The sequence below is a fragment of the Hypanus sabinus genome, chromosome 12 (genome assembly GCF_030144855.1).
Source record: "Hypanus sabinus isolate sHypSab1 chromosome 12, sHypSab1.hap1, whole genome shotgun sequence".
Lineage (NCBI taxonomy): Eukaryota > Metazoa > Chordata > Chondrichthyes > Myliobatiformes > Dasyatidae > Hypanus > Hypanus sabinus.
In genome coordinates, this window is record NC_082717.1 from 46,551,249 (window position 1) to 46,564,639 (window position 13,391).

General features: G+C 40.1%; 1 protein-coding gene across 2 annotated transcripts in view; it reads right to left on the reverse strand.

Annotated features, from left to right (window-relative positions):
- Positions 1–642: 642 nt before the first annotated feature.
- rps6kc1 (ribosomal protein S6 kinase polypeptide 1) overlaps positions 643–13,391 on the reverse strand; it is a 146,770-nt gene continuing 134,021 nt past the window's right edge. The window contains exons 14-16 of one of the 2 annotated variants that reach the window (XM_059985857.1): positions 7,509–7,591; positions 7,319–7,414; positions 643–1,865 (exon numbers count right to left, since the gene is read on the reverse strand). In XM_059985857.1, the coding sequence (XP_059841840.1) occupies positions 1,728–1,865; positions 7,319–7,414; positions 7,509–7,591 (317 nt within the window). In that variant the 3' untranslated portion in view covers positions 643–1,727. Of the gene's footprint in view, positions 1,866–7,318; positions 7,415–7,508; positions 7,592–13,391 lie in introns of those variants that run through there. The other variant, XR_009515105.1, reaches the window with a different exon arrangement.

The following is a 13,391-nucleotide window of genomic DNA, read 5'->3' on the forward strand; positions in this document are numbered from 1 at the left end:
TCTTCTTCAAAGTTTCCCTTCCACCACCACTGATGCTGCCCTCCAGTCTCTCATCTCATAACCAGTGGATAGCAATGTGAAAAAGGCATTTTAAAGTAGTTCCCCGAGAGAACATTAATTCATAGTTTCTTCAGAAACAGGCAACGACGAGTGATTTACAAAAACAAAAAGCATTCTTGCCTGAAGTTGAGGATGAGTCTCATTTTTATATCAGGATAAGAGTTTAACAAAACCACATTTGGCCAGGAAAGCATAAGGCAAGTTCCAGTGCCTAAAGTACAATAATATTCCATTATGTCAGCCATAATAACCATTAGAAAAATGAGCAGAGTCTTCAGAAACACAATATTTACATTGAAGATGTGAGAGTGCCAGAAAGGATGCAGAGAGGATTCACTGGGATATTGCCTGAGATGCACGGTTTCAGTTGTGTGAAGAAACTGGATGGTTAGGTCTGTTTTCCCTGGAGTAAAGCAGGTTGAGGAGTCATGATTGAGGTCTATTAAATTTAAAAGGGTGTAGATTGGGTAGATTTTTCACTAAACTATATCAGAGACAGATGAAACTAGAAGATGTAAAGGGTTTATTCCACATTATATCTCAATAAATAAATATATATATATATATATATATTTAGGGCAAGACACAAAAGAAAGTGACAAGTAAACTGGAACACAGTGCCTGCGTGTGTCACTAATGACATTTAACAAATATTTAAACAAATGCTTAAGTTATCAGGCACAGAAGGCCAAGGCCCACTGGTGGAACATGGGATTAATATAGATGGGTGGCAACTGGTTGGTGCTCATGAGGTGAACCAATTGGCCCGTTTCCCTCCTGAATGACTCTGTAACTTACTGGTGCAAAATTATACAAGGATTTCATTGCAACTAAAACTAAATTAGTTATCCCAAGTAATATCTCCACACAAAGATTTTAAGAGTTATTTATTCTTAATTTGGTTAAATTGTTCATTCCTATATGAAAGGTGACAAACACAACATAGCTTTTCTTAGCATGGATGTGAACTTAAATTTCCGAAAATAAAAGACATTGATAACGTATTGAATAATCACTTCTCCAAAGGTGATTGTGAGTTTAGATCTTAAAGCTGATAATTACTCCGCTCCAGTAATTCCAGATGTGAGTGCATTTCTGAACTTAGTTGATGTGTGAGCATGAAGTAGTACTGCTTTAATTTTGGACTGGTGCAAAAGTATATGTATTTAACTTTTTAAATGTGTTTTCATCAGGAATTCATTTTCAAAATGCACTGTAAAGAAAAACATTATGTCTTTAGGAAAAACAGAGATTTCCATTGTAGGCAAGTTGTCAACTATTTTATTAAGTTGGTTCTAATCTGTACCCTACAATTCATTGGTTCATGTTGTAGGAGTCGGAATTAGTAACAATGATCAGCAGAAATTAACTTCATTAGGAATAGACTAATTTCAATATGTTACAGCACCACAAACTATGCTCTATTAATAAATATAATACATTACTCTCCTTTTCCAGTTTGGCTGAATCTGCCTATTTTATACACACTTATTCACAGAATATAGCTAAAACACAGCACCTGAGTCAATTGTAATGCAGACTCAAACAATGGAATATACCAACAAAAATTCAATTGCACCATTTTGCCCAATGTCAGTTACACAGTTCCTATTTCAGATGGTTGACAGCCTGGGATGTGGTATATTCATCCCCAAGTACAATGCTGGTTAGTGCAGTAATGACGAAGTTTCACTTGCATTTGTTACTCTGGACCAGTCCACTGTGTGGAAGAATGGGTGTGATTTGATGTCTTCAACACCTGACACACTGGCACCAAGTCTCTCACTGGGATTATACTGCAAAAGCTGAAGATAGATAAAATTATGAGATACATCCCTCGTCAGAAATTATTATCCAGACACAATTTAAGCAAACAGTGCATTTATAATGATTTTCCTGATCCTGCTCATCACTTAAAACAAACTACACATCCTTTCATTTATCAAACATCTAGCTCCAATAACCTCAAAAATCATTAGTTCAACAACTTCTGTTGTCATTCTTAACCATGGTGGAAAAGGTTGTGCAGGGGAGTTAGGTGAGTACATTAGGTTCCAAAACAATTCCTCACCTGCCAGTGCTTTAATTGAAGCCACTGTCATATTTACAATGCACTCAGTTAGGAACAGAAAGCAAAATTTACATCTATCATCTTGGATCCTTGCGCATCATCCATCATGAAAAATTCTTTGACAGATTTTATTTTTACTGGTAAAACATACAACAATCATCAGCTTATTCTCCTTCACAAATCCAGAAGATCTGCCAAAGTTACCCCACCCCATTCCTCCCTAAACCTATTCCTTTTACAAATAATTTGCAGCCGAATTGAAGCCCAAAGGTCAACTAGAGGTCCAGATTGAAGCCCAGAGGTTTGGATCAAAGCACGAACACCAACTGGAGGTCCAGATCGAAACCTGAAGCACAATTGGAAGTCCAGAAGTTGAGGCATAATGGTTGGAGCCCCACATCTGAGACTCTCTGCGAGCCCACTGGATAGGTCAGGACCCAGTGTTTCCGAATCCAGAGTCAGCTGGCTGGAGGAGAAAAATGGCTAGTCCTGGGGTCAGAGGACAGTGTATTTGAGTCGGTGGGTGGATGGGAGGGAGAAATGGGACTTGTTTCACAGTTTTTGCTCCGTTGCTTGGTATGTTCTGTTCCGTTGTGTTCGGTGTTGCTCTGCTGAGCATTGTAGTCATGCCATGTTGGCGACACTTGCCAGCTGCCCCCAGCTCACCCTAGGCTACTCAAATCATGAACACGGGGAAATCCGCAGCTGCTGGAAATCACAGCAACACACACAAAATGCTGGAGGAGCTCAGCAGGCCGGGCAGCCTCTGTGGAAAAAAGCTGAGGAGTAGATTTGAAAGGTGGGGGGGAGCACCAGAGGGAGGCGATGGGCGGGCAAGGAGGTAACATGAGAGAGGGAAGAAGGGATGGGAAATGGTGAAGGTGGGCATTACTGAAAGTTTGAGAAATCAATGTTCATGCCATCAGGTTGGAGGCTACCCAAACGGAACATAAGGTGTTGTTCCTCCAACCTGAGTGTGGCCTGATCACAACAGTGGGGGTGGGATGGCCGTATCAGAATAGGAATGTGCAGTGGAATTAAAATACATGGCCACTGGCAGATTCTGCTTGCTTTGGTGGTCAGAGAATAGAAGCTTGGCGAAGCAGTCTCCCAATCAACAATCCCTCTTCACTGATCTCCCTTCTAACACTTAGCCTTGCAAGTGGAACAAGTGCTGCACCTGCCCCTACACCTCCTCCCTCACTACCATTCAGGGCTCCAAACAGTCCTTCCAGGTGAGGCAACGCTTCACCTGCGAGTCTGTTGGGGTCATAAACTGTGTCTGGTGCTCCCAGTGTGGCTTCCTGTATATCAGTGAGATCCAATATAGATTGGGAGACCGCATCTTTTTACCTTAAATGCTGCCTGGCCTGCTGAGTTCCTCCAGCATTTTGTGTGTGTTGTTCATTCTAGGGTATGTTGGTCTTTAACGCAAATGACACATTTCACTGTATGTTTCGATGTAGATGTGATAATAAATGTGAATCTGGATCAGTTTGGATAATTCATCATAATATCTTAGACTGGTTACAGGAGAAGGCCATTCATCCCATTGAGCATTGAGTCTTTACTAGCTTCTAACCATACAACTCACTTGTATTATCTGCCGCTGGACCCCTTCCTAGTAGACTTGAAAATATTTATTCACCATATAATTATTCAACTCCCTCGTGAACACCACAATGGAATGTGCCTCTGATCATCTGCTGGCAGTGCACTCACGAACAAGTTCATTCTCACTAGCACTACATCTGTGGTATTCAGATCTTAAGCCCTCCAACAGAGAGGATCAACCTCCTTCTTTCCACGCTGTCTAGACTTCTCACTGTACTTACTGGTCAAATCTCCCCTCAATCTTTTCTTTAAAGTAAACCACCCCACAATCTTCCCTTAAAATTATAGTATTTAAGTACCCAGAAACTGTTCTCGAATATCTTCTCTGGATCCCCACACACCCTTCACACAACATGGCAACAGAAGTGCATGCAATACTCTACTAATAAAAACTTGATGAAGAATGCTAATATTAACTGAATATTCAACATATCCTGCGACTTTCTGCACACATAACACCAGGCCAGTGCACTCCTGAACTCTTTTTAGAATAAAATCTTTTTTTTCTAGTTTCTCTTCATTCTTCCTACTCCATATTTCTACACATTAAACTCATCTGCTTTGCTTCTGGCCATTTCACCAACCAGTCTATATCTCACTGCAATCCATTATGATCCTCCACACCAGTCAGGTTTTGTGTCATGCATAAACATCGAAATTGTGCATTAACTTGACCTTGCCTTAGCAGACATTACAGAAATTTATTGCAGATATCAGAACGTACTATTTAAAAACAATCTTTCAGTCACCCACTTCCACCCTCATTTTGTTCTATACTCATTAGCATTTTCCCCTGTTTCTGTGGAGAAGTCCAGTCATCACTATATTGGAGGTTTTATCAACTTGTGGATTACTATAATTACAAGCACTTCATACCCTACTACATTAAACTCAACTCAAATACTTAATTATATGCAGTGTTATAAGCAAACAATTCAGAGATTAGCCATGATCATACATCAAATTATAACCAATTCCACTCAAGACCAAGTAGGAATTTTGCAACCTTCTCTGGGGATAAACATTTTCACTCTTGTTATTTTGCTAAATTGTTTAAATTAATATTAAAATAAGGAAGAAAACAATTTATTCTTCTTAAATATGTACTTAAGTTTATAATAAATCATATTCAAAGCATTCAAAGACTTACACATTCCAAAATACTATACAAGAATTTTTTTAAGAATTGGGAAAATTCAAAAATTGTGATTTTTGCGATTACATCCATACATTTAAATACTAAAATTAAAGTAGAACAAACCACAAAGAACTACATAATCACCTGAAAAAAAAGGGGTATATCAATGCTTTTTAAAATTTTCATTTCTCCTATAGTAGTTGATTAAGTACAACTTGCTGTACTTGCTAAATAAACTCAGTTATTTGTATGTTTTACCAGTAAAAGAGTAGTCAAGAATGTCATATCTGTTGCATTCCAGTATGAAATTCACTTTATTTCAGGCAGGTATACATAAGAAATATCCTTCACTTACCCAAGACAGAGAAACAATACTTTCAACATGCCACAATGATTCTTAGACATAAAGCTTTTGCGCAAGAGTTAAGAATTAAATTTGCCTTGCATGCTCATAGCAGAAAATTGGGTTAATCAAAATCATCCTCACGTCAACCATCCACTAAGATATGGTCACTAACACACATCATCTGATCTAAATAATAAGAACAATTTTGTTTGATGTTCAGATAGAAAATTATAAATGGCATTACTTGAGAGAATTAAATTTCAAAATGTTTCATCGTACAGTCAGTCATGATAGCTTAATTGTCCGAATCAGAAAGCTGTCACTTCAAGTTGCAGACACTTGAGAACAAAATCTGAGATGACATTTCAGTTTTGTAATAATAGATTCTGGAAATATGTCTTCAGGATGAAATACTAAAACCAGACACCTCTGGACTGTAAGGTGGAAAAAAAACTAAAGTATGTGTTGGTTTGAAGAAAAATTGGTGGAGTTTGCTCCTAGAAAATTGTTAACTTCAACTAATAATCACTACCACTGTAGATACCACAGGACTTTGCTGCACGTCAGTTATCAACAGTGTTTAGCTGCACTACAGAAGGGCCCTGCTTCAAAAGTACTTCATTGCATATTATGCATTAGAAGAGATCCTTGAGTTTGCACAAGAAAATTATTCCATGCTTCAAAGGGGGGTGTTAAACTGGTCATGTGTTGTATATGAACTCTCTGCAGGAGAATCCCATTGTGTATAAGTCCTAAAGAACTTAACACAATAGAACTCTATAGTGGAGACAATGCCCACGAAGTGCATACAAATGTCTTCACTTCACTCAATCAATTGGAGAGAGAATGGGAAGGGGGGAGGATTAAAAAATCTTTGGGGGAGGAAGGAGGAACAGTGAGAAGGATTGCTTGTGCACCTGACCACATCCATAAACAAAGTCTGGCTGGTTTCTTTCAACTTGAACTATGCAATAAACAACCAATCACCCCTTGGTAATAAATTTTATTGCAAGAAAATATAAGCATTTTATTTTAGATAGAATTTTTAGAAATAATCTAAAAAAGGAAAACAATCTAATATTCAGTTTCTCTATCCTGTGTCCAAAGTAAAATACACTAACATTTCAACCGGGAATCATTCACTCCACCTCCAAATACTTGTCACTGAATAATTAAGGTCAATTATAGCACCTTTTTCTCTTGCCAAGCGAGACCTACTATTGGTCACAGGCTGCACATTGATTACTGATGACTCAATTCAACAATGTTATGTATCCTAAAGGGGTCGTTTTCTGAATAACTGGTATGTGATTATTGATAATATTGCTGAGCTCGGACAGTGTCTTTCTATCTTATGTACATACATACAACACGACTGGAAAAAAAAGTCCACTACTACTGTCGAGTTGAAGGTTAGTTTTATTATGGTCCAAACTCCAATTTCCTAAAACAAAAAAATTCCAAACAACAACATTGCGAAATTTGGTTAGGCATAACTCAGCTCCACTGAGCCCTAATGGAAGCTCACAGGACTGAATTTGTAGCTAGTTTCTCAAAACTTGTCAAGTATTTTTATAATTTTTTTCATTCTGCTTTATTCCAAGCTTGGATTTTGGGGGACATAAAAGTCAGCGTTGATCATTACCTCAGAAACATAAGAAATAGAAGGCATAGTCAACTTTTATCTTGCCTGCTCTTCGATTCAATGTGGTGAAGCTGGTGTTCTCACTTGGCACCATTTTCCAGTACTAACATTCCTTAATCTAACAGTAACAATGTCCCTTAATCTAATGGGCTCTGCGTCAAACATACTCAGCTAGTGACCCTCTGCAGGGCTCCTGGGAAAATAAGTTATTTTATAATTGAATGGCTGACCCCCTAAGACACTATCTACTGCCTACATCACCTGAACCAGAGGAATCATCATTCCAAAGCTGTACAATCAAGACCCATAAGAATTTTGTATATTTCACCCTAAAAATAATGGTCAGATTCTTACTCCTCTTCAACAGGGATAAATACAATTACTTTAGGGAACATGCTCTCAGTATAACTACATAAGAAATTTTTTGTTAGAATAGGCAATTACCTGTTGTACCACAGATCTAGCTTCCTTTGATATGTGATCTGGCAGGTTTAGAGCTGTGTGTGTATTTATTCCAGCTGGATGGCACTGAAACAGAGGCTGTAACAAAGAAAATCAATTGCCATCATCAAGCATTATTTTAACATACAAACATGCGAATATACAATCTCATTCATAACCACGTTATACTCACTTTACCAGTCAAGAGTTCAAATAAAATTGCACCGAGACTCCACCAGTCACAAGCCTCAGTTTCTTCTGCTATCCCACCAATCTCTGTAGAAAATAATTAATTTATAGTTTAATCTAGAGCTTTAATTCAGTTGCAAAAATCTAATCAGTAATGAGTATGTTCCTTGATGTCACATCCTAGATTTTCCAGATGACTTCTGCACCAGCCAGCAGTTTCACAACTGGACGGTCTTAGAATTGTAGAAAAACCATGACTCACAAAGAATCAATCTGGTGAACTTTCTCTGTACTACCTCATGAGCAAATATTTCTTTACTTGGACAGGGTGACCAGACCTGTATACAATGGTCCTGAAGAAGAGTCTCAGCCCAAAATGGCTACTATCTATTCCTGCCTATAGATATTGCCTGGCCTGCTGAGTTCCTCTAGCATTCTGTGTTGCTTTGGATTTCCAGCATCTGCAGTCTTTCTGATGTTTACAATATATGAGATGCAGTTTCATTGGGGTTCTACATAACTATGGTATGATAACTTGTACTCAAATTCAACACTAAGCCAACATACAGCATGGTAACGAGCCACTTGGCCGACTAAGTTCACACCAACTATCAAAAACCTACTTAAGCTAATCCTATCCTAATTCATTCTCTCCACATTCACATCAGCTACATCTATTTATGCACAAGATTTCAGACCCATTTCTTTGAGCTACATGAGGAAGCCAGAGTGCCAGAGGAAAAGCTCATAGAGAACGTGAAAACTCCATGCACATGGGACCAAAGTTCAGGATCCGGTCTAGGTTGGCGAAGCTGTGAGGTAGACAACAGTGCCACAGTGAGCTTTCTTCTGCACTGTGCTGATGAAAAGTCATCGAACCCAAACATTAACTGCTTCATACTGCATTTCCAGTATGTGCTGACTTTATTTCAGATGTGCACTATCCTAAGCCATACACACAAATTCCCTTCATCTCGGCCCAAAACATCAGGTGTTTACTCATTTCCATGGATGCGGCTTGCCTGCATTGCTTTGGATTTCCAGCACCTGCAGATTTTCTTGTTGTTTGTGCACTGTCCTGTTTTTGTACTTCTACAAAATGCATTATACTTTATTATAAAACTACAGATTTGATTACTTAATTGATTAAATTTAAATTCCAGCCACCCATAACCTGGAACTTCAAACTCCATCAACTGCATTCTGGATTATTAGTCCAGGTTTTTATGTTTTGATCCAATAGTGCCAACACTAAATCCTTAGGAACAGTACAACTGGAAAATGTTGGACAGCAGCATGACTTTGCCTAACTGTATGGATGAACAGAAATCTGAGACTGTGACCCCAAAATAGTTGACATATAATAGTGTACAGGTCAACAGTGTGAGGAGTTGAGTACCCTATGAACACCACTCCATTAGGAGCAACAACTTCAGAGGTATACCTCAAAAAATTACGATACATTTTAGCAACTGATGAAATTCTACTATCCCTGTCCTTGATTCTGATAGCTATTTTAACATTCATAATTTGTGACTAAAAGAGCAGGCAGCAGAAAGGCAATGCATGAGGTAGTTAGCAGGTGGCATGCTTGATCACATCATGGGATGGAGCCATACTAATCTTAAGTACAGGCAGTTCCCGGATTACAAACGAGTTCCGTTCCTGAATCCATCTTTAAGTCGGATTTGTACCTAAGTCGGAACAGGTACATCCAGTATTATTTAGCGTCAGTTAGTCAAACGTTTGTCTCAGTATATAGTAAACACTTAAGAAATGTATGTATTTCAATAATTAAACCACTGTGTTGCTTAGTAATAATTGTAGCTTTCATCGGGGCAGGGTCTTTCACATGCTCCATTATTCTCACTTTATCCTTTAAAATTGGTCCAATCATTGACCAACTGTAGCCTAACTCTTTTCCAAAGATTGATGGCATTTTACCTCTTTCCGATCGCTTTATTTCCACTTTATTTTCAATCATAATCGTTCTCCGTCAACAGAACAGAAACACTGCGGTCCTAAAGTCCACTCAGTGTGAGACAGATTAAATGGGACAAGTGGGGACAGTACTGATGGGAAAAGGGGGGGGGTCAGGGTGAACCTTGCTAAGAAAAATTTAAGCCAAATACAAAGTTACACACTCAACATAGTGTTAACCGCAAAGTGATCAGACTTAAAATGGCGGATGCCGAAGAATTGTTAATATAATAGGCTTTATGGCAAGCCAATCATAAGTAGGAGTTGTTCGTAAGTCCGACGTTCGTAACTCGGGGACTGCCTGTAATTAAATAAATCTGATTCGGACCAAAATTCACAGCCAGATTCACTGCTTGGAAGCCGGTCTTAAGGCCTTGCAGGAAGGGCCTTGAAACTCCCACCCTCAGACCACTTTACCATTTGGGAAATCCTTCTTTGAAATCCTACCGGAGTCTGGCAAAGGCCTCTGCAATGATCAGGGTTTTGCTGCAAGTGTATACCTGTGGACCCAGAAAGAGTTCAGAAACAGGTGAATTCCTGAAACTGATCCTTTATCTTTTCTGTCCAGTAGGTTTCCACCGCAGAGCACCAGACAACACAGGACCTTTAAAGATGGTAGAGATGGAATCAAAGCCTTAAATATTGAATGAAATAGTTTTTAATGAGTGACTCATTCCCATCAATCTGAAACATTCGCTGTTTCTCTACAGACAGATGCAGGATGACCTGCTGAGTATTTCTGGCAGTTTCTCCTTTCTTATCAGGTTAAATCTAAAGTCCGATATCATTTTTTTCAATCAGGAAATGCCTCGACAGAGTGGACGTGGAGAAGATGTACCTATGGTGGTGGAGTCTAAGACACAGTTTCAGAGTAGAGGGGCGTCCTTTTAGAACGGAGATGAGGAGGATTTTCTTTAGCCAGAGAGTGGTGAATCAGTGGAATCCATTGCCATTTGCAGCTGTGGAAGCTAAGATTGAGTACATTTAAGGCAGGGTTGACAGATTCTCGATTAGAACCTACAAGGGGTGATTGATAGGTTCTTGGCCTAAGGTAGGAGGAGTCAATTTTAGAAAATCTAGCTCATTTATTTTTCAACATAGTCCCCTCCTACATTTACACGCTTAGTCCAGTGGTCGTGGAGCATACGGATCTTGGACCTCCAGACAGTGTCCACAGCAGGGGTGATTGATAAGTTAGTGGCCTAAGGCAGAAGGAGATGAGTTATACAGCTCTTGATACATGCACGTGCAGGTCAACTCTTTGTGTGATAATGCAGAAAGTTTGAAGTGAATAACTTATCTCTTTCTACCTTGGGCCACGAACTTATCAATCACCCCGATGAGTTAACTTCAAACTTTCAGCATTATAGCCCTCTATTTTTTTAAGCTCCATGTACCTATCTAAGAGGCTCTTAAAAGATCCTATTGTATTTGTTTCCACTGCCACCGCCGGCAGCCCATTTCACGCACCCACCACTCTGTGTGAAAAACTTACCCTCAACACCCCCTCAGTACCTATTTCCAATGCCCCTCGAGCTAGCCATTTCAGCCCTGGGAAAAAGCCTCTGGTTATCCACATGATACACCTCTATCAGGTCACCTCTCATTCTCCATCGTTCCATGGTGAAAAGGACAAGTTCACTCAACTTACTCTCATAAGGTATAGTCCCCAATCCAGGCAACATCCTTGAAAATCTCCTCTGCACTCTCTCTCTATAGTATCCACATCCTTCCTGTAGTGAGGTGACCAAATCTGAACACAATACTCTAAGTGGGGTCTGACCAAGTACTTATATGGTGGTATCCGTCGGTCTCGAGAGGCCATGGATCTGCGCCTGGAATCTCCAGGGCGTAGGCCTGGGCTGGATTGTATGGGAGACCAGCAGTTGCCCAAGCTGCAGGTCTTCCCCTCTCCACGCCACCGGTGTTGTCCAAGAGAAGGGTACTAGGACCCATGCAGCTTGGCACCAGTGACATCGCAGAACAATGTGCTGTTAAGTGCCTTGCTCAAGGACACAAACACGCTACCTCAGCTGAGGCTCGAACCAGTGACCTTCAGGTTACTAGTCTGATCCCTTGCCCACTAGGCCACTCACCAACACAAGGTCTTATATAGCTGTAACATTACTTCACGGCTCTTGAACTCAGTCCCATGATTGATGAATGCCAACATACCATATGCCTTCTTAACAACACTGTCGACCTGCGCAGCAGCTTTGAGTGTCCTATAGACACAGACCAGAAGGTCTCTCAGATTCTCCACACTGCCCAGAGTCTTACCATTATTATATTCTGTCTTCATATTTGACCAACCAAAATGAACCACCTCACACTTAACTAGGTTCAAGTTCATCTGCCACTTCTCAGCCCAGTTCTGCATCCTATCGATGCCCTGCTGTAACGTTTGATAACCCTCCAGACTATCCACAACCTTTGTGTCATCAGCAAACTTACTAATCCATCCTCCTACTTCTTCATCCACATCATTTATAAAAATCAAAAAGAGGAGGGGTCCCAGAACAAATCCCTGTGGAACACCACGGGTCACCAACCTCCATGTAGAATACAAACTATCTACAACCACCTTTACCTTCTGTGGGCAAGCCAATGCTGATCCACAAAGGATGGTCTCCTTGGATCCCATGCTTCCTTTCTTTCTGAATGAGCCTTGCATGGGAAACCTTATCAAATGCCTTACTGAAATCCATATACACTCCATCCACTGCTCTACCTTCATCAATGTGTTTTGTTACATCCTCAAAGAATTCAGTCAGGCTTGTAAGGCATGACCTACCCTTGACAAAGCCATGCTGACTATCCCTAATCAGATTATGTCTCTCCAAATGCTCATAAATCCTGCCTCTCAGGATCTTCTGCCACAACTTGCCCAACACTGAAGTCAGACTCACTGGTCTATAATTTCCTGGGTTATCTCTACTCCCGTTCTTGAACAAGGGAACAACATTTGCAACAATTACTCAGGGCATGAAGAGATACAGGGAGAAAGCCGGAGATTAGGGCTGAAGGGAAAATGGATCAGCCATGATGAAATGGTGGAGCAGACATGATGGGCCATGGGGCCGAATTCTGCTCCTGTAACTTATGGTCTTATTATCTGGAGATTCATTAAAACAGGAACTGCTTAAATTTCAACAGCCCAGGGAGCTTAAACAAACATATGACAACAGGAATAGGAAAAGACCACTCTGCCCCTCAAGCTGCCTTGTCATTCAATATCATCATAGTTATTCAACTTATGTCAATTATTCATCAACCGCAGCTCAATAATCTTTTTAAAATGTCTCTACTACCTCTTCAATGATTTATCCTCTCTAGCCCTTTGGGGAAAGAATTTCAGAGATTCACTACTCCCTGCATGATGTTCCTCAATTTTACATTAACTTCCCCTCCCCCAATCGTGCAACAATGTGCTCTCATTCAAAGTTCCCCAACTAACAGAAACATCTTACGTCTACCCTGTCATTGCACCCAAGGATCTTTTACAATTCTTTAAGTTTATTGCTCATTCTTCCAAAATTCAAAAAAGGTCTCATTTCTGTAGCCTCTCGTAACATTGTTCACTCCTTCCATTTTGCATTATTAGATATTATAAAAGCAAGCTCATTGGCAAGTGGGTCTCCTTTGTTGGATATGAACAACCATACCTACCATGCCCAATAAAGGTGGCCCAAGGTGATGGCATCAACACATATTACTTCAACTGTATGTACGATAAGTTTACTCATACTACTATGAACAAAGGAGTTGGCTGTGGATTACAGGAGGAATGGAGACAGGCTAACCCCTAGTGACATCGATGGATCTGGGGCTGAGAGGGTAAACAGCTTTAAGTTCCTCAGCATCCACATCACTGAGGATCTCACGTGGTCTGTACACACCGGCTGTG